This window comes from Musca vetustissima, unplaced genomic scaffold, assembly GCF_032173495.1.
Source record: "Musca vetustissima isolate MV318-11 ecotype Yass unplaced genomic scaffold, APGP_CSIRO_Mvet_v1 utg9877, whole genome shotgun sequence".
Lineage (NCBI taxonomy): Eukaryota > Metazoa > Arthropoda > Insecta > Diptera > Muscidae > Musca > Musca vetustissima.
In genome coordinates, this window is record NW_026874285.1 from 47825 (window position 1) to 71176 (window position 23352).

The 23352-nt window shown below is 35.4% G+C and overlaps 2 protein-coding genes across 2 annotated transcripts; both read left to right on the forward strand.

The window, feature by feature from the left end:
- The first annotated feature begins 2929 nt into the window (after positions 1-2929).
- On the forward strand, positions 2930-3556 carry LOC133332261 (uncharacterized). The gene is made up of 3 exons (XM_061540649.1): positions 2930-2987; positions 3045-3218; positions 3309-3556. Exons 1-3 carry the CDS (start codon positions 2930-2932, stop codon positions 3554-3556), a joined length of 480 nt encoding a protein of 159 aa, XP_061396633.1.
- Positions 3557-6154: 2598 nt separating this feature from the next.
- Positions 6155-22589, forward strand: LOC133332271 (uncharacterized). The gene is made up of 3 exons (XM_061540662.1): positions 6155-6203; positions 6286-6462; positions 22363-22589. The coding sequence occupies exons 1-3, from the start codon at positions 6155-6157 to the stop codon at positions 22587-22589; spliced, it is 453 nt and encodes a 150-aa protein (XP_061396646.1).
- Positions 22590-23352: the final 763 nt, after the last annotated feature.

A 23352-nucleotide genomic window follows, 5' to 3' on the forward strand; every position in this document is an offset into this window, starting at 1 on the left:
CAGCTTGCCTACCAAAAGACTCCCTTCTTCATGTCGCCTACATAGAAGCCTCGCCTCGTCAGCTCGCCTGCAAAGAAGCCTCCCTTCGTCAGCTGGCATATATGAGACTCTCTTTAACAGCTCGTATTTCTTCTTCACTTCCTTACAAAGAAGACTCCCCTCTTCAGCTCGCCTATAAAAGGCTCCCTCTTTCAGATCCCCAATAAAAGATATATTTGTGAGCTCTATAGATGGCTCGACAATACCCCTCTTCGTCAACTCGCCTATAGCAGGCTCCATTCAGCTTGGCTCCATTCCATATTGAAGGCGCCCTACGTCAAATCGACTATTAAGGCTCGTTCGTTACCTATAAAATGCTCGTTTCGTTAACTCACATACAAAAGAAGCCTTCTTTGTATGTCAGCTCCCAAATAGAAGGTCCCTTCATCCGTTCGTCATACCCTTCGTCAGTGCACCTATCGAAGGCACCCTTCTTCAACTGATCTATAGAAGGTTTCCTTCTTCAGCTCCCCAACAAAGATACCTCCCTTCTTCAGATCTCCTACAAAGAAGGCTCACTTCTACAGCTTCTTTTCTTTAGAGCTCCTGCAAAGACGAATCCCTTCTTCAGATCGCGTACAAAGATTCACTTCTTCAGCTCGCCTACAAAGAAGGCTCCCTTCTTCATGTCGCCTACATAGAAGCCTCGCCTCGTTAGCTCGCCTACAAATAAGCCTCCCTTCGTCAGCTGTCAGCTCTCTTTAACAGCTCGTATTTCTTCTTCACTTCCTTACAAAGAAGACTCCCCTCTTCAGCTCGCCTATAAAAGGCTCCCTCTTTCAGATCCCCAATAAAAGATATATTTGTGAGCTCTATAGATGGCTCGACAATACCCCTCTTCGTCAACTCGCCTATAGCAGGCTCCATTCAGCTTGTCTGTAAAGACTCCCTCCATATTGAAGGTGCCCTACGTCAAATCGACTATTAAGGCTCGTTCGTTAACTAGCTCTCTTCTTCAGGTCACGTATAGATGGTTCTCTTTCGTCAGCTCTCATATTGCTCTCTTCAAATTTCGTCGAAAGTTTTCTCACATAGAAAAAAAAAATTTCGTCAATTTTTTATATTGACAAAATTTTCGTCGAAATTTTTTCTATATAAAAAATTTATTTCGTCGGATATTTTTTTGTATCGAAAAAAAAATCAAATTTTTTTTCTATTTTCTATTCATAAAAAATGCAAAATTTCGTCGACATTTTTTCCATATAGAAAAAATGCAACATTTCGTCTACATTTCATCAACATTTTTTTAAACTAAATATTTTATAAACAGAGGAAAATGGAAAATTTTAAAAATGTCGTCGATATTTTTCTATATAGAAAAAATTAAAAAAAACCGTTGAAATTTTGTCTATATAGAAACAATGCAAAATTTCTATATAGAAAAAATGTTAAAAATTCGTCGAAATTTTTCTATATATAGAAACAATTTAAAAATTTCGTCGAAATTTTTTCTAAATTTTGTGGATTTTTGTATATAGACAAAAATCATAAAATTTCGTTGAAATTTGGTTTTAATCGAAAAACTTCATTGACATATTTTCTATATAAAAATGCAATTTATTGCCGATTTTTTTTCTATATAAAAAATGCTAACATTTCGTCGAAATTTTTACTACATAGAAAAAAATATTAACCAGTAAGGAAAGTAGTAAAGTCGGACGGGTCCGACTATATGATACTCTTCACCACTTTTAGAAGCTATATTTAAATCTGAACCGATTTCAGGAAACTTAACACACATCATTCTAGACCTAATTCATTACGCTGTGCTAAATTTCGTGCAAATCGAGAGATATTAAGGGACTTTGGTGCACCATTTTCATTAAATCGGCCAAAAATATATAAAGGAGCTATATCTAAATCTGAACTTAACACACTTCATTCTGGACGTAATTCAGTATCCTATGCCAAATTTCATGCAAATCGAAGGATATATAGGGACTTTGATGCCCCGTTTACCTCGAATCGGACGAAAATATATATGTGAGCTATTTCTAAATCTGATCCGATTTTCTAGAAACTTGACACACGTCATTCTAGACTCAATTCAGTACACTATGCAAAAATTCGAGCAAATCAAAAGATATATAGGGACTTTGGTGCACCATCTATATAAAATCGAACGAAAATATATATGGGAGCATACTGGACCTAATTCAGTAGTCTATGCCAAATTTCGTTCAAATCGAAAGATATATATGGGGACTTTGGTGCCCTGTTTACCTTAAATCGGACGAAATTATATATGGGAGCTATATCTAAATCTGAACCAATTTTCTCGAAACTTGGCACACATCTTCCTAGACCTAATTCAGTACTCTACGCTAAATTTCGTGCAAATCGAAAGATATATAGGGACTTTGGTGCCCCATTTATCTTAAATCGAACGAAAATAATATGGGAGCTATATCTAAATCTAAACCGATTTTCTTGAATTTCAGTATGGTTCGTCCTTGGGCCAAATTTCATCTAAATCGGATCATAAATGCGACCTGTACTTTGTTTACAATTTAACATCTACGGACGGATATGCATAAATCGACTCAGAAAGTGATTCTATGCATATTCTCAAAAGCAATAATGTGTCTATCTCTTTTTCTTTTTGCCTGCTACAAACATATGTACAAAGACATAATACCCTGTACCACAGTGTGGTGAAGGGTATAAAAATTAAAAAAATTGTAGTAATTTTTTTTTGTTAAACAGTCGTCAAATATTTTCCAAAAAAAAAAAACATTATATAGAAAATAATCGTCTAAGACAACAGTGATGTAGAGTATTACTATTACAATTTCTTGGCCTTTTCAGCCTCATTAAGAATGTACAATCTTTAAAAAAATTATAAAAAACCAATTAAATAATAAATTAATTGAAAAAAATATTATTAAAAATGCCTGCAATCCAAGTGATAATCTGTTCCATTTTACTTGCTTCGCTATTCCAGGCCGGTAAGAATATCCTTTCCACCTGAACTGATCTTCAACTAATTTCCAATTTTTCCCTAGCCTCCGCCATTGAATGCTACCAATGTGAATCCGTATACGAAGAAGGCTGTGGTTACATCTTCGATTCGGAGGAACATTTTAAGGTGAATTGTGATTATAAGGCGCCACCGCGCTATATTCGAAAATTGGTGGAAAATGTAAATGCCACAGCGTGCATGAAAAGGATATACAAGGGTGGGTACTCAAATTCAAATTTATTTGAAAATAAATTCAAATTTTATTTTAATTATTTCTAATATTTTTTATGGTTTCACTTTCTTGCAGAACACTCAGTCGTCAAGTATATACGTAGTTGTTATTATGGCGATGTCAATGACACCAGCATCGGTTGTCGTATGGATCCATCGATGGCGGATGTGCAAGATGTTCGCTGTTATGTCTGTGATGACGATGATTATTGCAATGCGGCGCCTTTAAAAAGTCATCCGAATTGGTGGTCTATATTCGGTTCATTATTAATGTTTATTTTAACTGCAAAAATTCTAAATATTCAATGTATGGTACTTGTATAAAAATGGAATTTAAGTAATAGTTCAAACTTGTCGAAAATCCATATACACATATATATGTATGTAGTTTTATATAGTTTTTTAGAGTAAACGAAAATAATACAAATAAAGAAAAAAATATTCCTCTGCTTAGAATTAGAAGCGCAAAAAATGTGAATTGTTTTTAATCAATATTTTTTCAGGGGCTTCACATAGGCGTGGATTTTTTAAAGAATATTTTTAGAGGGCCTCACATAGGCGTGGATTTTTTAAAGAATATTTTTCAGAGCCTATCATAGGCGTGGATTTTTTAATGAATATTTTTTGGGGGCCTCACATAGGCGTGGATTTTTTAATGAATATTTTTTGAGGGCCTCACATAGGCGTGGATTTTTTTAAGTATATTTTCCAGAGCCTATCATAGGCGTGGATTTTTCGAAGTATATTTTTCAGAGCCTATCATAGGCGTGGATTTTTTAAAGTATTTTTTTCAGAGTCTATCATAGGCGTGGATTTTTTAAAGTATTTTTTTCAGAGTCTATCATAGGCGTGGATTTTCTTAAAGAATATTTTTCAGAGCCTATCATTCTTCTTAAAGAATATTTTTCAGAGCCTATCATATGCGTGGATTTTCTTAAAGAATATTTTTCAGAGCCTATCATAGGCGTGGATTTTCTTAAAGAATATTTTTCACAGCCTATCATAGGCGTGGATTTTCTTAAAGAATATTTTTCACAGCCTATCATAGGCGTGAATTTTCTTAAAGAATATTTTTTGAGGGCCTCACATAGGCGTGGATTTTTTAAAGAATATTTTTTGAGGGCCTCACATAGGCGGGGATTTTTCAAAGTATATTTGTTTGAGGGCCTATCATAGGCGTGGGTTTTTTAAAGAATATTTTTTGAGGGCCTCACATAGGCGTGGATTTTTCAAAGTATATTTGTTTGAGGGCCTCACATAGGCGTGGGTTTTTTAAAGAATATTTTTTGAGGGCCTCACATAGACGTGGATTTTTCAAAGTATATTTGTCACATAGACGTGGATTTTTTAAAGAATATTTGTTTTTGAGGGCCTCACATAGGCGTGGATTTTTTAAAGAATATATTTTTGAGGGCCTCACATAGGCGTGGATTTTTTAAAGAATATTTGTTTGAGGGCCTCACATAGGCGTGGATTTTTTAAAGAATATTTTTTGAGGGCCTCACATAGGCGTGGATTTTTTAAAGAATATTTGTTTTTGAGAGCCTCACATAGGCGTGGATTTTTTAAAGAATATTTGTTTTTGAGGGCCTCACATAGGCGTGGATTTTTTAAAGAATATTTGTTTTTGAGGGCCTCACATAGGTGTGGATTTTTTAAAGAATATTTGCTTTTGAGGGCCTCACATAGGCGTGGATTTTTTAAAGAATATTTGTTTTTGAGGGCCTCACATAGGCGTGGATTTTTTAAATAATATTTGTCACATAGACGTGGATTTTTTAAAGAATATTTGTTTTTGAGGGCCTTACATAGGCGTGGATTTTTTAAAGAATATTTGTTTTTGAGGGCCTCACATAGGTGTGGATTTTTTAAAGAATATTTGCTTTTGAGGGCCTCACATAGGCGTGGATTTTTTAAAGAATATTTGTTTTTGAGAGCCTCACATAGGCGTGGATTTTTTAAAGTATATTTGTCACATAGACGTGGATTTTTTAAAGAATATTTGCTTTTGAGGGCCTCACATAGGCGTGGATTTTTTAAAGAATATTTTTTGAGGGTCTCACATGGATTTTTAATGAATATTTTTTGAGGGCCTCACATGGGCGTGGATTTTTTTAAAGAATATTTTTTGAGGGTCTCACATGGATTTTTAATGAATATTTTTTGAGGGCCTCACATGGGCGTGGATTTTTTTAAAGAATATTTTTTGAGGGTCTCACATGGATTTTTAATGAATATTTTTTGAGGGCCTCACATGGGCGTGGATTTTTTTAAAGAATATTTTTCAGAGCTTATCATAGGCGTTGATTTTTTTAAAGAAAAGAAAAATTTTTAAAGAAAATTTTTGCGAGGGGCTATCAGAACGATACCGCTGTCCGCAAGCGTTTCAAATGTATTTTGTTAATGATTTGTTTTTATTTCTTGTCTAATCCGATGGCAAAGAAAATAAAAATATAAAAAAAATTGTCATCAAAAATCAACAAAACGATGACGTTTAGCACAGCACAGCACACACACACCCATCACCAATCGTAGAGTGGACAGACAACATCCCACACGTCATTTATTTTGGTTTGTTAATTTTCGATGAGAGGCAGAAAGAAGCATTGCTTTGGTCAAATATTTTAGAATTTTTTATTTTTTTTATTTCTATATTTATTTTGAATGTGGGAAAAAACAAGAATGAAATGCCCATAAAACATAGTGGAATTTACAGCAGAAGTAAATGCTTGTAGATGCCAAAATTTAAAAAAAAAAAATCAAATGAGAAGCAAAACACAATTTTATTTTCGAAAAAAGAAACTGAAAAAAATCTCTTAAAATGTGTTTCGGAAAAAATAGCTGGCGAAACGCGACTAGTTGTCGTCTGGCAGTTAATCGAAGAAGTCTGAAAAGAAGAAAAAGAAAATTGTCGTAGCGAAAATGCGTTTCTTTCTATTGATTGCGGTGCTGACAACGTTTTTGGCCACTGGTTAATTTTTTTTCTTTTTTTTTTTTTTTTCTTATATAAAAAGTGTGTTTTTTATAAATTTGAGTTTTTGTTTTCAATATAGCCTGGTCCATAAAATGCTATCAATGCGACTCGATGACCCAGCCCCAGTGCAATGAATATTTCTCACCCAAGGGTATTGAACAGAGTGAATGTGATGCCGACGATATGCCAGCCTATTTGACAAAATATGGTCAACGTTTTGAGGCGACAGGTTGTTTGACAAAAATACATGAAGGAAGTAAGTATGTGTGTGTGCAAGTAGAAAACTATACATATATTGAAGTGAAACAGTGTAAAGTAAAAGAAAAAAACATCTAAGGGAATTTTGACCGATTATAGCCCCTAAAAAATATTCTTTAAGAAAATAACCCCTGAAAATATTCTTCAAAAAATCCACGCAAAAAATTTAGGCTCTGACAAATATTCTTTAAGAAAATCCACGCCTATGATAGGCTCTGAAAAATATTCTTTAAGAAAATCCACGCCTATGATAGGCTCTGAAAAATATTCTTTAAGAAAATCCACGCCTATGATAGGCTCTGAAAAATATTCTTTAAGAAATCCACGCCTCAGTTGGCCCATGAAAAATATTCTTTAATAAATCCACGCCTCAGTTGGCCCTTGAAAAATATTCTTTAGAAAATCCACGCCTCAGTTGGCCCTTGAAAAATATTCTTTAAGAAAATCCACGCCTATGATAGGCTCTGAAAAATATTCTTTAAGAAAATCCACGCCTATGATAGGCTCTGAAAAATATTCTTTAAGAAAATCCACGCCTATGATAGGCTCTGAAAAATATTCTTTAAGAAAATCCACGCCTATGATAGGCTCTGAAAAATATTCTTTAAAAAATCCACGCCTATGATAGGCTCTGGCCCTATGATAGGCTGAAAAATATTCTTTAAGAAATCCACGCCTCAGTTGGCCCTTGAAAAATATTCTTTAAGAAATCCACGCCTCAGTTGGCCCTTGAAAAATATTCTTTAGTAAATCCACGCCTATGTTGGCCCTTGAAAAATATTCTTTAAGAAAATCCACGCCTATGATAGGCTCTGAAAAATATTCTTTAAGAAAATCCACGCCTATGATAGGCTCTGAAAAATATTCTTTAAGAAAATCCACGCCTATGATAGGCTGTGAAAAATATTCTTTAAGAAAATCCACGCCTATGATAGGCCCTTGAAAAATATTCTTTAAGAAGTCCACGCCTCATGATAGGCTCTTGAAAAATATTCTTTAATAAATCCACGCCTCAGTTGGCCCCTGAAAAGTATTTTTTAATAAAATCCACACCTATGATAGGCTCAGAAAAATATTATTTAAGAAAATCCAAGCCTATGATAGGCTCTGAAAAATATTCTTTAAAAAATTTACGCCTATGACAGGCTCTGAAAAATATTCTTTAAGTAAATCCACTCCTATGATAGGCTCTGAAAAATATTCTTTAAAAAAATCCACGCCTATGATAGACTCTGAAAAATATTCTTTAAAAAATCCACGCCTATGATAGACTCTGAAAAATATTCTTTAAGAAATCCACGCCTCAGTTGGCCCTTGAAAAATATTCTTTAAGAAATCCACGCCTCAGTTGGCCCTTGAAAAATATTCTTTAAGAAAATCCACGCCTATGATAGGCTCTGAAATTTTTTCTTTAAGAAAATCCACGCCTATGATAGGCTCTGAAAAATATTCTTTATGAAAATCGACGCCTATGATAGGCTATGAAAAATATTCTTTAAGAAAATCCACGCCTCAGTTGGCCCCACCCCTACAAAGAATGGTAATGTTCGAATTCGGTTCTGTCGATGTAATCGTAAGGGGATTGCCTCCTTCCATTCGGAGTTTGTTCATCTGAAATGAAAAGAAAACAATATTTCACATTACCCTATGTGGACTATGTTGGAATATTTTGGCCTACCGGAATTTTCATTTTATACGAATACTCATCATTGCACGATTTTTTGTTCGTAAATACCAGCGTGTGTTTGAATAGAAAAACATAATGACGTTTCGATTTCTTGTCATATCGGCAACTTAGATAATCACAGTGAATAAGTTTGCCCTGTTCCGCTATATCACCCGGATAATTGGTGATACCGTCGACAGCTTTAAATTTATCCGTTTCAATTAATATGCGCTAGAAGAAGAAGAAGAACAATAACACCGAAATCACAAATCCAACTTTAGGGCATTCTTAGGGATCCTTACCAGAATCATTTCACAACCATCCTCAACAACTTTATGATCGACACCTTGTGTTTCCAGATTTGCCACAATTCGTTGAAACATTAATTTGTACTGAAAAAGTCGTTGTGACGGCTCTATTAATAAATCCTGAATCTGTGAAATATCGAATGAGGTCAGGATGATATTGTACTCTTTTTTTACAGTCACATGATTGAACTTACCGTGAATTTTGAATTCGATTTTTTGGCGATGTCATTGAAATAGGACTTGTAAATATTAACCAATTGTTGGGAACAGTCTTTTTTGCTGCAGTACTTGGAATACATGTGAAACTGTGCTTCACAGCGTAAAAATTGTTTAGCAAATTTATTTGGACAATGACGATGGGTTTTAAGGACATCGAAGAAGTAACTGACAAAAAATATACAATAAAAAATAATTGTTTTTTGCAAATTTAAATTCCAAAAAAATGAAAAGGTAGCCCCTGAAAAAAATAATATTTAAATAATCCACTCCTCTTATAGCCCCTGACAAAAAAAAAATTATATTTAAAAAATCCAAAAAATTCTTTAAAAAATCGACACCCATGATAGCTCCTCAAAACATATTCTTTAAAAAATCCTTCAAAAAATAATATTTGTGATGCCCTGAAAAAATATTTTCCAAAGCCCAATGAAAAATTTTCTTTCACGACTTTGACAGACCCTGACAAAAGATTATCTCTATCTCGAATATTTGTTGACTTACTCTTTGTGAAATTTATATATGTCTTCAATGTTATTGAAGATATATCTAGACGTCATTTTCAAATCTTTGGGTATGGGTACCGTAGGCTGGGTCTCACGAAACTCCTTCATATATCTAAAAAAAATAGAAAACACTTTATATAATAAATCTTTAAAAAATCCACGTTTTGGCAGCCCTGGCTTGAAAATAAATCTTTAAAAAATCCACGCCTATGGTAGCCCTTTGAAAATAAATCTTTAAAAAATCCACGCCTATGGTAGCCCTTTGAAAATAAATCTTTAAAAAATCCACGCCTATGGTAGCCCTTTGAAAATAAATCTTTAAAAAATCCACGCCTATGGTAGCCCTTTGAAAATAAATCTTTAAAAAATCCACGCCTATGGTAGCCCTTTGAAAATAAATCTTTAAAAAATCCACGCCTATGGTAGCCCTTTGAAAATAAATCTTTAAATAATCCACGCCTATGGTAGCCCTTTGAAAATAAATCTTTAAAAAATCCACGCCTATGGTAGCCCTTTGAAAATAAATCTTTAAAAAATCCACGCCTATGGTAGCCCTTTGAAAATAAATCTTTAAAAAATCCACGCCTATGGTAGCCCTTTGAAAATAAATCTTTAAAAAATCCACGCCTATGGTAGCCCTTTGAAAATAAATCTTTAAAAAATCCACGCCTATGGTAGCCCTTTGAAAATAAATCTTTAAAAAATCCACGCCTATGGTAGCCCTTTGAAAATAAATCTTTAAAAAATCCACGCCTTGAAAATAAATCTTTAGCCCTTTGAAAATAAATCTTTAAAAAATCCACGCCTATGGTAGCCCTTTGAAAATAAATCTTTAAAAAATCCACGCCTATGGTAGCCCTTTGAAAATAAATCTTTAAAAAATCCACGCCTATGGCAGCCTGGCCCTTTGAAAATAAATCTTTAAAAAATCCACGCCTATGGTAGCCCTTTGAAAATAAATCTTTAAAAAATCCACGCCTATGGCAGCCTGGCCCTTTGAAAATAAATCTTTAAAAAATCCACGCCTATGGTAGCCCTTTGAAAATAAATCTTTAAAAAATCCACGCCTATGGCAGCCTGGCCCTTTGAAAATAAATCTTTAAAAAATCCACGCCTATGGTAGCCCTTTGTAGCCCTTTGAAAATAAATCTTTAAAAAATCCACGCCTATGGCAGCCTGGCCCTTTGAAAATAAATCTTTAAAAAATCCACGCCTATGGCAGCCTGCCCCTTTGAAAATAAATCTTTAAAAAATCCACGCCTATGGTAGCCCTTTGAAAAAAAATCTTTAAAAAATCCACGCCTATGGTAGCCCTTTGAAAATAAATCTTTAAAAAATCCACGCCTATGGTAGCCCTTTGAAAATAAATCTTTAAAAAATCCACGCCTATGGTAGCCCTTTGAAAATAAATCTTTAAAAAATCCACACGCCTATGGTAGCCCTTTGAAAATAAATCTTTAAAAAATCCACCCCTATGGTAGCCCTTTGAAAATAAATCTTTAAAAAATCCACGCCTATGGTAGCCCTTTGAAAATAAATCTTTAAAAAATCCACGCCTATGGTAGCCCTTTGAAAATAAATCTTTAAAAAATCCACGCCTATGGTAGCCCTTTGAAAATAAATCTTTAAAAAATCCACGCCTATGGTAGCCCTTTGAAAATAAATCTTTAAAAAATCCACGCCTATGGTAGCCCTTTGAAAATAAATCTTTAAAAAATCCACGCCTATGGTAGCCCTTTGAAAATAAATCTTTAAAAAATCCACGCCTATGGTAGCCCTTTGAAAATAAATCTTTAAAAAATCCACGCCTATGGTAGCCCTTTTTGAAAATAAATCTTTAAAAAATCCACGCCTATGGTAGCCCTTTGAAAATAAATCTTTAAAAAATCCACTATGGCTATGCCTAGCCCTTTGAAAATAAATCTTTAAAAAATCCACGCCTATGGTAGCCCTTTGAAAATAAATCTTTAAAAAATCCACGCCTATGGTAGCCCTTTGAAAATAAATCTTTAAAAAATCCACGCCTATGGTAGCCCTTTGAAAATAAATCTTTAAAAAATCCACGCCTATGGTAGCCCTTTGAAAATAAATCTTTAAAAAATCCACGCCTATGGTAGCCCTTTGAAAATAAATCTTTAAAAAATCCACGCCTATGGTAGCCCTTTGAAAATAAATCTTTAAAAAATCCACGCCTATGGTAGCCCTTTGAAAATAAATCTTTAAAAAATCCACGCCTATGGTAGCCCTTTGAAAATAAATCTTTAAAAAATCCACGCCTATGGTAGCCCTTTGAAAATAAATCTTTAAAAAATCCACGCCTATGGTAGCCCTTTGAAAATAAATCTTTAAAAAATCCACGCCTATGGTAGCCCTTTGAAAATAAATCTTTAAAAAATCCACGCCTATGGTAGCCCTTTGAAAATAAATCTTTAAAAAATCCACGCCTATGGTAGCCCTTTGAAAATAAATCTTTAAAAAATCCACGCCTATGGTAGCCCTTTGAAAATAAATCTTTAAAAAATCCCCTTTGAAAATAAATCTTTAAAAAATCCACGCCTATGGTAGCCCTTTGAAAATAAATCTTTAAAAAATCCACGCCTATGGTAGCCCTTTGAAAATAAATCTTTAAAAAATCCACGCCTATGGTAGCCCTTTGAAAATAAATCTTTAAAAAATCCACGCCTATGGCAGCCCTTTGAAAATAAATCTTTAAAAAATCCACGCCTATGGCAGCCTGACCCTTTGAAAATAAATCTTTAAAAAATCCACGCCTATGGTAGCCCTTTGAAAATAAATCTTTAAAAAATCCACGCCTATGGTAGCCCTTTGAAAATAAATCTTTAAAAAATCCACGCCTATGGTAGCCCTTTGAAAAAAATCTTTAAAAAATCCACGCCTATGGTAGCCCTTTGAAAATAAATCTTTAAAAAATCCACGCCTATGGTAGCCCTTTGAAAATAAATCTTTAAAAAATCCACGCCTATGGTAGCCCTTTGAAAATAAATCTTTAAAAAATCCACGCCTATGGTAGCCCTTTGAAAATAAATCTTTAAAAAATCCACGCCTATGGTAGCCCTTTGAAAATAAATCTTTAAAAAATCCACGCCTATGGTAGCCCTTTGAAAATAAATCTTTAAAAAATCCACGCCTATGGTAGCCCTTTGAAAATAAATCTTTAAAAAATCCACGCCTATGGTAGCCCTTTGAAAATAAATCTTTAAAAAATCCACGCCTATGGTAGCCCTTTGAAAATAAATCTTTAAAAAATCCACGCCTATGGTAGCCCTTTGAAAATAAATCTTTAAAAAATCCACGCCTATGGCAGCCTGGCCCTTTGAAAATAAATCTTTAAAAAATCCACGCCTATGGCAGCCTGGCCCTTTGAAAATAAATCTTTAAAAAATCCACGCCTATGGTAGCCCTTTGAAAATAAATCTTTAAAAAATCCACGCCTATGGTAGCCCTTTGAAAATAAATCTTTAAAAAAGGCAGCAAAAAACATGGTACTTAGCAGCACCAGATTCAAGCATCTCGATATACACAAGGCCACTTAGATTTCTTCCGATCGGACAACGAGAAATCAAATCGATCATGTTGTGATATACGGAAGGCATTCTTCCAGTGTTTTAGACGTCCGATCGATCTAAGGGGCGAATATCGATTCGGACCATTACCTTGTGGCAGCCAAGGTACGCACCCGTCTTAATGTAGTAGCAAAGGTGCGATCTAATGTAACACGGAAATTTGACGTCGAAAAGCTGCAAACACAACATATAGCAGAAGCCTACTCCGCTCAACTTACCCAACTGCATGACGAAAGCACCCCTTGTCCCGATAATAATATATAAGCTCAATGACAGAGAATTGTCCACTCCCTACAAACTGCAGCAAAAGCAACACTTGGGTAGCAAAGACCACCATCAAGAAATTTGTGGTACGAACAGGAGTGTTTTACTGCTACTGATATGAAAAACACAGCGTATAGATCAATCCTGCGGGCAGTAGCAACACGTAATGCGATGGTGAACTATCGGGGGAAAAAGAGAGAGGAGAAACGTGTTTTCAGAAAAAAAAAGAAGAAAGAACAAGAACAACGTGAGGGTGAGCAAATCAAGATGTACAGGAGTCAGAATCAAGTCCGGAAATGTTACCAATGAGTAAAACACCAAACCGTAGGCTTTGGTGCAGGCACATTCTCCTGAAGAGATGAACATTTTGAAAAACTTCTGGTATAGCGGCGAAGAGGATACCCACCAGAACCAATAATAGATGACGGTATAGAGTGTATACCACCTAACCAAGATGAAGTCAGAATAGCAATCAATCGGCTGAAGAATAATAAAGCAGCAGGTGCCGATGGGCTACAAGCCGAACTATTCAAGACTGGTGGTCAGATGCTGGTAAGGAGCATGCACCAGCTGATTAGTACAATTTGGCTAGAAGAATGCATGCCCAATGATTGGAACCTCAGCATCCTGTGTCCCGTGCACAAAAAAGAAGACAAGACGACATGTGCCAACTATAGAGGAATAAGTCTCCTTCCCATCGCTTATAAAATGTTATCTAGCGTGTTGTGTGAACGACTGAAGCCAATGGTCAATGATATTATTGGACCATACCAATGCGGCTTCAGACCTGGCAAGTCCACCATTGACCAAATTTTCACTCTGCGCCAAATCCGCAAGCAGATGAGGCAGCTCTTGGATTGTTTGAGAGAAAAGTTCTCCGAAAGATCTATGGGCCCATCTGCGTTGACGGTGAATATCGCCGTCGAATGAACCATGAGTTGTACCAGCTATTCTCGGACATCGACATTGTTAGACGTATTGAGCTGCAGCGACTCGTGCTAGGTCATTTTGTGAGAATGAATGATGATGCCCCAGCCCAGAAGGCATATAAAAGCGAACCATGCCGAATATGGTCTTTCAAATTGAAAAAAAAAAAAACTGCGCAAAAGACCGACGCGCCTGGAAATCTTTTTTAAGCTCGGCTTATGGAACGAAAGTTCTGTTAAAAGCCAACTAAGTAAGTTATCATGCTGATAAACATATTTATTTACTTTTGTTTTTTTTTAACAATCCATTGTGGGATTTTCTATTATTTTACTTCAGCAATTAGATGAGTTTACAATTCAGCTCGTGTTGAAGTTTTTCCAACCAAATACGATGGCGATCAGGTGTGTCGCCACTACAAATAATGGCAACCTTCGAATTCGGTTCTGTCGATGTAATCGTAAAGGGATTGCCTACAACCATTCGAAGATGGTTCATCTGAAATAATAAAAAAAAAACAACAAAAATTATATTTAAAAAAATACAATCATAGGTAGACACTGTGTTGGACCGATGTTAGCATACCGGAATTTGCATTTTGTACGAATACTCGTTTGTCGATTTTATCTTCGTAAATACCAATGAGTGTTCGAATAGAAACACATAACGGCGCTTCGATTTCTTGTCGCCATCGTTACAGCTTAGAAAATCGCAGTGAATAACTTTGCCCTGTTCCGCTATATCACCAGGGTAATTAGAAATGTCGTCGACAGCTTTTAAAGAATCCATTTCAGTCATTATACGCTAGAAAAATATTTTTGGATAGCAAAATCTCAAACACAATTACAGGGGATTCTAATGGAGCCTTACCTGAATCATTTCATAAGCGTCCTTAACAACTTTACAATCGACACCTTGTGTTTCCAGATTTGTCACAATTCGTTGAAACATTAATTTAAATTGAAAAATTCGCATTGATGGCTCTATTAATAAATCCTGAATCTGTGAAATATCGATATTGTATATATTTGCCGTACTTACCCTGATATTTGAATCTGATTTTTTGGCGATTTCATTAAAATATGACTTGAAAGGGCCAACCAATTGTTGGGAACAGCCTGTTTTACTGCAGTACTTGGAATACATGTGAAACTGTGTTTTACAGAGCAGAAATTGCTTAGCTAATTCATTTGGACAATGTCGATTCGTTTTAAGGACATCGAAGAAGTAACTGACAAAATTACAAAAAAAGTACAATAAAAATATTTGTTCTTTTGAAAATTTAATTTAAAAAAAAAATTAAAAGGTAGTCTCCGAAAAAAATAATATTTATAAAATCCACGCCTCCCATAGCCCCTGAAAAAATGTATATTTAAAAAATCCACCCCTATGATAGCCTCTGAAAAAAAATTATAAAAATCCATTTTTCACTTACTATTTGTGAAAGTTATATATATCTTCAATGTTATTGAAAATAAATCTAGACGATGTTTTCAAGCCTTTGGGTATGGGTACCGTAGGCTGGGCCTCTCGAAACTCTTTCATATATCTATAAAAGAAAACAAATATATTATTAAAATTGTTATATGAAAGATCTCAATTGAAGACGGAGTCTAGCAAATCCTTGAAACTTCCTTCTTAAATGTTTTCATTGTGAAAAACTTTCAGTATAGGAACTTACATCTCAACAATTATGGCCAATTTGCGAATATAGTTTTCCTCAGTTGTCAGAACTTCATTAATTGACATCTCCAATTCTTGCCTAGCTTTTTCCGATTTTGCAGCTTTTTTGGCTTCTATCGACATTTTGGTTTTTGTTTTTTGCGAATGCAATGTATCTGATGATAATACAACTGGCCTGAGACTAAAGGTAGTCTGTAAAGATTCCAGTGCACGAAGACGTGAAAGTCATGTGAGATCAAAAATAAATAGCCAGAGCTAACCACAGAAACCATATTCTAATATTAAAAAAGAAAAATAAAAACAAGGAATAAGATCGTGATTAACTGCTGTGCATTTAACTTTTTTTATAAAGAACTGAAAATGAATCTTTAAAAAATCCACGCCTATGTTAGCCCTTTAAAAATGAATCTTTAAAAAATCCACGCCTATGTTAGCCCTTTAAAAATGAATCTTTAAAAAATCCACGCCTATGTTAGCCCTTTAAAAATGAATCTTTAAAAAATCCACGCCTATGTTAGCCCTTTAAAAATGAATCTTTAAAAAATCCACGCCTATGTTAGTCCTTTGAAAATAAATCGTTAAAAAATCCACGCCTATGTTAGTCCTTTGAAAATAAATCTTTAAAAAATCCACGCCTATGGTAGCTCTTTGAAAATAAATCTTTAAAAAATCCACGCCTATGGTAGCCTGGCCCTTTGAAAATAAATCTTTAAAAAATCCACGCCTATGGTAGCCTGGCCCTTTGAAAATAAATCTTTAAAAAATCCACGCCTATGGCAGCCTGGCCCTTTGAAAATAAATCTTTAAAAAATCCACGCCTATGGCAGCCTGGCCCTTTGAAAATAAATCTTTAAAAAATCCACGCCTATGGCAGCCTGGCCCTTTGAAAATAAATCTTTAAAAAATCCACGCCTATGGCAGCCTGGCCCTTTGAAAATAAATCTTTAAAAAATCCACGCCTATGGCAGCCTGGCCCTTTGAAAATAAATCTTTAAAAAATCCACGCCTATGGCAGCCTGGCCCCTATGAAAATAATCTTTAAAAAATCCACGCCTATGGTAGCCTGGCCCTTTGAAAATAAATCTTTAAAAAATCCACGCCTATGATATTTACTTAGCTAGCTTGTTACGGAACGGTTGTTTCATAAGCCGAGCATAAAAAAGATTTACAAGCGCGTCGGTCTTGTGCGCATATCCTCCAATTTGAAGGACCACGTTTCAAGATTTTATTTTCTACTTGTTCTTTCCATCTAATTCGTGGCCTTCCCCTTCTATGGGAACAATCAGTTCGCTCGCTTTTATATGCCTATTGAGCTGGGGCATTCTCATTCTGCTCAATACGATCGACTGCGTATAAATTGTAGTTTTCTAGTTCCACAGTTGGTCCGAGTCTACTGGACGTCTTGCGTGTTGATACCACCAGCTTGCTCTTCTCGGCGTTTACTGCCAGACCCATCCTGCATAGCCGACTTAATTTTGCAGGAATGCTAAACGCAGACATGGATTTATACACCTCTGAACGGATAGGGCTGTCGAAAGCGGCTTTATAGTCGACGACTAGGTAGAATGTGTCGATGTGGTTTTTGTGGGTTTGTTCCAGGATTTGGCGCAGAGTGAAAATATGGTCAATGGTGGATTTGCCATGTCTGAACCCGCATTGGTCTAATAATGTCATTGATCATTGGCTTAAGTCGTTCACACAACACGCTGGGAAGGAGACTTATTCCTCTATAGTTGGCAAATATCGTCTTTTCTCTTTTTTTGTGTACGGGACACATGATGCTGAGATTCGAATCATTGAGCATGCATTCCTCTAGCCAAATTGTACTAATCACCTGGTGCATGATTCTGACCAGCATCTGACTACCAGTCTTAAACAGTTCGGCTGGTAACCCGTCGGCTCCTGATGCTTTATTGTTCTTGAGCCCATTAATTGCTTTTATAACCTCATATTGGCTAGGTGGTATTCACTCTATTCCGTCATCTATTATTGGTAAAATTTTCGGACTTAATTTTGATTCCTGTACAACTCGATTTGCTCACGCTCACGTTTTTCTTGTTCTTTCTTCTTTTTTCTGAAAATACGTTTCTCCTCCCTCTTTTGCTCCCCATAGCTCTCCATCGCGTTAAGTGTTGCTACTGTCGGCAGAGTTGCCCTATACGCTGAATTTTTCACATCAGTACCATGGATTTCTTGATGGTGGTTTTTGGTACCCAAGTGTTGCTTTTGCTGTAGTTTGTAGGGAGTGGGAAATTCTTTGCCATTGTGCTTCTATACTATTATCGGGACACAAAGTGCTTTCGTCAAGCAGGTGGGTAAGTTGAGCGGGGTGGGCTTCTGCTATCTGTTGTGTTTGCAGCTTTTCGACGCACCTACATTAGATCGCACCTTTGCTGCTACATTAAGACGGGTGCGAACCTTGGCTGCCACAGGGTAATGGTCCGAGTCGATATTCGCTCCTCGTATCGATCGAACGTCTAATGCACTGGAAGAATGCCTTCCGTCTATCGCAAGATGTTCAATTTGATTTCTCGTTGCTTGATCAGGAGAAATCCAGGTGGCCTTGTTTATATCAAGATGCTTGAATCTGGTACAGCTAACTACCATGTCTTTTGCTGCCGCGAGGTCTATCAACATCATGCCGATGTCGGATGTTTTTTCATAGAGGCTGAATTCTTCAACGATTTTGCATTAAAATAGCCTAGCAGAATTTTAATGTCATGGCCATAATGTGCTGTTTCTAGGCGCTCGTAAAATATGTCTTTGGTCTGCTCAACTTTGTCTTCGGTCAGAGAATGGGCGCATATAAGACTGATGGAGAAGAACTTCGCTTTTATACGGATTATAGCAATTCGCTCATCTACTGGAGTGAATCTGGAGACGAGGTCTTTTATTCTCCTGTTAACCATAAATCCGCAGCCAAATTCATGTCTCGTTTCATGGCAGCTATAATGCAGGACGTAATCATCTGATTTACTTATGCCAGTCCCTTTACATCGCATTTCCTGTAAGGCAATAATATCGGCTTTGTACTTTTCGAGTACATCCGCCACATTCCAAGTGCAGATTCGCAGATCGTGGTCCTTTGTACGTTTGCGGGGTTGTCAACATTGGGGGGGTTGGTTTTCTTTTTCTTTGCTTTTTCATATTAGGAGGAGTTTTCCGAGTGTGGGCAACTAACCCGACGCCTCAACTCAATTTTTTATAGTTCTTATGGGTGAACTCGCGGCACATATCAGTTCACTGTTTCAACGGGTGATGAAAATAGCTACCCCATGTGACACCGCGGGGAGGTCAGTGTCCACAATTGAGATGGAAGAGGGACTTGGATTTCGCCATGTTAAAGCTTGGTATCTATCATCCCCTATGTCAACCCGCCTATGAATAATTCTTTAGAAAATCCACATCTTTTGGAGAAAAATAATTCTTTAAAAAATCCACGTCAGTTAGTCCTTGAAAAAAATGTCCTTTAATATTTTATTTTTTTTTACATTTTTTATATCGCATTCTCTTTGACAGGTGCAGCTGTGGGATTTGCCAAATAGGCAATTAGATCATTCTGTGTTTGTAATTGTGTCTGTAATTGCATCAGCCAGATATTGTGGACTTCTATAGATTTCCCTTGACAAATGATGGACGGTAATTTCATTCTGGGATCGGTACAGGTCAATATGAAATGCGTTTTGTCCAATGGCTCTACCTTGACTTTGTTCATCTGCAAAAAATAGATTTTTTAACATTTTTTGAAACCCAAATAATCCAAAATCTTACTGGAATTTGAAAACAACATGTATAGCATGGCGTTCCCGCCGCCTTTATTGTTTTGATCTTCTGTTTATCGGTGAACACCAACAGGCGATTGAATAGGAACACATAGTGTACCCATTTCTTGCCCTCATACTGACAGTTTAGATATTCATGATATATTAATTTGCCATGATCGTAAATATCACCATCGAAATTCTCCATATCCTCCAGAATGCTAAGTTCATAGATATGTTTTCGGACTTTCTGTGGAATTTTTGGAAGTGATTAACCTAAGATTTTGGGATTTTCTTTTTATATTTTTTCATTTACCACAATCATTTCATATGCCCCTTGCATAGGTTCCCAATCCCCATCCACATCCTGCAATTTGTTAATAATATCCAAAAATAAGGATTCGTATTTGGCAAATCGTAGGACCGGAATTTCCAACAATTCACTTAGCTGGAAAAAAAATAAAAAAATAGATATTGAAAAATAATCTGAAATGATCCTCTACTTCTAAATTATCATTCTAATTTATTGACCTTACCTGCCATTTGAAATTTAATTTTTCCTTTACCGACTTAAAATACTCCCCATACTCCTTGACAATATATTCGGCATTTGATAAATTATTACAATATTTGGCATACATTTGAAATTCAGCATCAAATTCCATGAGAGATTTTCCCAAATCCACTGTACAGTGACGAAATTTTGTAAAAATGTCCAATAGGATGCTGAAATCGAAATATTTATTACATAGAATATCGGAAAAAAAATCGAAAACCCACAACTTACTCTTTGTGAAAATAGAAAATATCTTCAATATTGCTAAACACTATTAATCTTTTACAGCCCCTTAAATCGTCGGGAATTTTTATTAATGGTGTTGCTTTTCGAAATTCAGACAAGTAACTAATTTTTGGAAGAAAATAAAAAAATAAAAAACCGATTATTAAATTGATTAAAAAATTTTGAAGACTCCAAAATAAATTTTTAAAGAATATTTTTTTCAAGGGCCATTGTAGGCGTTTGGAAAAATGAGATAAGAAAAAAATGTTAAACATTTTTTTATAGGTCCACATAAGGCGTGTATTTTTTTAAAGGTCCACATAAGGCGTGGATTTTTTAAAGGTCCACATAAGGCGTGGATTTTTTTAAAGGCCCACATAAGGCGTGGATTTTTTTAAAGGTCCACATAAGGCGTGGATTTTTTTAAAGGTCCACATAAGGCGTGGATTTTTTTAAAGGTCCACATAAGGCGTGGATTTTTTTAAAGGTCCACATAAGGCGTGGATTTTTTTAAAGGTCCACATAAGGCGTGGATTTTTTTAAAGGTCCACATAAGGCGTGGATTTTTTTAAAGGCCCACATAAGGCGTGGATTTTTTTAAAGGTCCACATAAGGCGTAGAATTTTTTAAAGGTCCACATAAGGCGTGGATTTTTTAAAGGTCCACATAAGGCGTAGATTTTTTAAAGGTCCCCATAAGGCGTGGATTTTTTAAAGGTCCACATAAGGCGTGGATTTTTTAAAGGTCCACATAGAGCGTGGATTTTTTAAAGGTCCACATAGGGCGTGGATTTTTTAAAGGTCCACATAAGGCGTGGATTTTTTTAAAGGTCCACATAAGGCGTGGATTTTTTTAAAGGTCCACATAAGGCGTGGATTTTTTTAAAGGTCCACATAAGGCGTGGATTTTTTTAAAGGTCCACATAAGGCGTGGATTTTTTTAAAGGTCCACATAAGGCGTGGATTTTTTAAAGGTCCACATAAGGCGTGGATTTTTTAAAGGTCCACATAAGGCGTGGATTTTTTAAAGGTCCACATAAGGCGTGGATTTTTTAAAGGTCCACATAAGGCGAGGTTTTTTTTAAAGGTCCACATAAGGCGTGGATTTTTTAAAGGTCCACATAAGGCGTGGATTTTTTAAAGGTCCACATACGGCGTGGATTTTTTTAAAGGTCCACATAAGGCGTGGATTTTTTTAAAGCTCCACATAAGGCGTGGATTTTTTTAAAGGTCCACATAAGGCGTGGATTTTTTAAAGGTCTACATAAGGCGTGGATTTTTTTTAAGGTCCACGTAAGGCGTGGATTTTTTTAAAGGTCCACATAAGGCGCGGATTTTTTTAAAAGTCCACATAAGGCGTGGATTTTTTTAAAGGTCCACATAAGGCGTGGATTTTTTTTAAGGTCCACATAAGGTGTGGATTTTTTTAAAGGTCCACATAAGGCGTGGATTTTTTTAAAAGTCCACATAAGGCGTGGATTTTTTTAAATGTCCACATAAGGCGTGGATTTTTTTAAAGGTCTACATAATACGATCGATGATTAATCCAAATATTGTGTATCCATTTTATTTTTAGGTTTTTGTTGTTGTATTTAATTATTATTATTTTTAATGTTTACCCCTCAACAATGACCGATAATTTTTCCACATAGATTTTTTCACTCGCCACTAATTCGGATAGGACATTTTCCAATTTTCGTAAATTTACACTTGTTGACCTCCTCATTTTTTAGGTTATAAATATATATTTTTTATTTTCTATTATAATTCGTTGTAACTTTTTTCTAAATCACGTTGTAGAACGGCGAACTCTTGCTTCGAACTGATCGTATAAATTCTTATTTTATTTATATATAAATTTTTGTGGCATAGCCACAGTTCGACAAAAAACCACATCCATCAGCTCATTCATCAGCAGAAAATAGCTGTTTTTCATTCTTCGGAAATGTGAACTAAGTGAGAATAAGTGATTAAGTTATTCTTTACGTCAGAAAGTCGATTTTAATGGCATATTTTTAAAAGAATATATGAGAGGATATTTTAAATAATATTTTTTTTTTGAAATACTACAGACAGACGTGGATATTTTAAAGAATATTTTTTTAAGGACCACAGACAGGCGTGAATTTTTTAAAGAATATTCTAATATATTGTTTACTATTTCTAATTTTGTATTTATTTGTGATTTTATTAATCTCTTTTCTAGTTGAAGGCCATCGCTATTTTATACGCCGTGCCTGCTATTTTGGTGACTTGGAAAATACCCGAGAAGCGTGTGAAACCGATGATCCCTATTTACCTTATGCCGATTTGCTCGATTGCCAGGTATGCAGTGAAGATCTGTGCAACACCGATGTTGGCCAGCAGAGTAAGCCAACGTGGTATACAATTGCAGCATTCGTAATTGCATTGATTTTTGCCCGTATGTGGTAATAAGAATTTAAAAATTAAAAAAATATATATTTTTGTAGATTTCTATATTATTAATAAAAAATTATACAATTGTTTTTAATTAAAAAAAATATTCTTTAAAAAATCCACGCCTTGGGTGGACCTTGAAAAGATATTGTTTAAAAAATCCACGCATTAGGTGGACCTTGAAAAGTTATTCTTTAAAAAATTCACGCCTTAGGTGGACCTTGAGAAGATCTTCTTTAAAAAATCCACGCCTTAGGTGGACCTTGAAAAGATCTTCTTTAAAAAATCCACGCCTTAGGTGGACCTTGAAAAGATCTCCTTTAAAAAATCCACGCCTTAGGTGGACCTTGAAAAGATATTCTTTAAAAAATCCACGCCTTAGGTGGACCTTGAAAAGATATTATTTAAAAAATCCACTCCTTAGGTGGACCTTGAAAATATATTCTTTAAAAAATCCAAGCCTTGGGTGGACCTTGAAAAGATATTGTTTAAAAAATCCACGCCTTGGCTGGACCTTGAAAAGATATTGGTTAAAAAATCCACGCCTGTCTGTGGCCCTTGAAAAAATATTCTTTAAAAAATCCACGCCTTGGGTGGACCTTGAAAAGATATTGTTTAAAAATCCACGCCTTGAATGGACCTTGAAAAGATATTCTTTAAAAAATCCACGCCTTGGGTGGACCTTGAAAAGATATTGTTTAAAAAATCCACGCCTAGGGTGGACTTTAAAAAGATATTCTTTAAACAAACCACGCCTTGGGTGGACTTTAAAAAGATA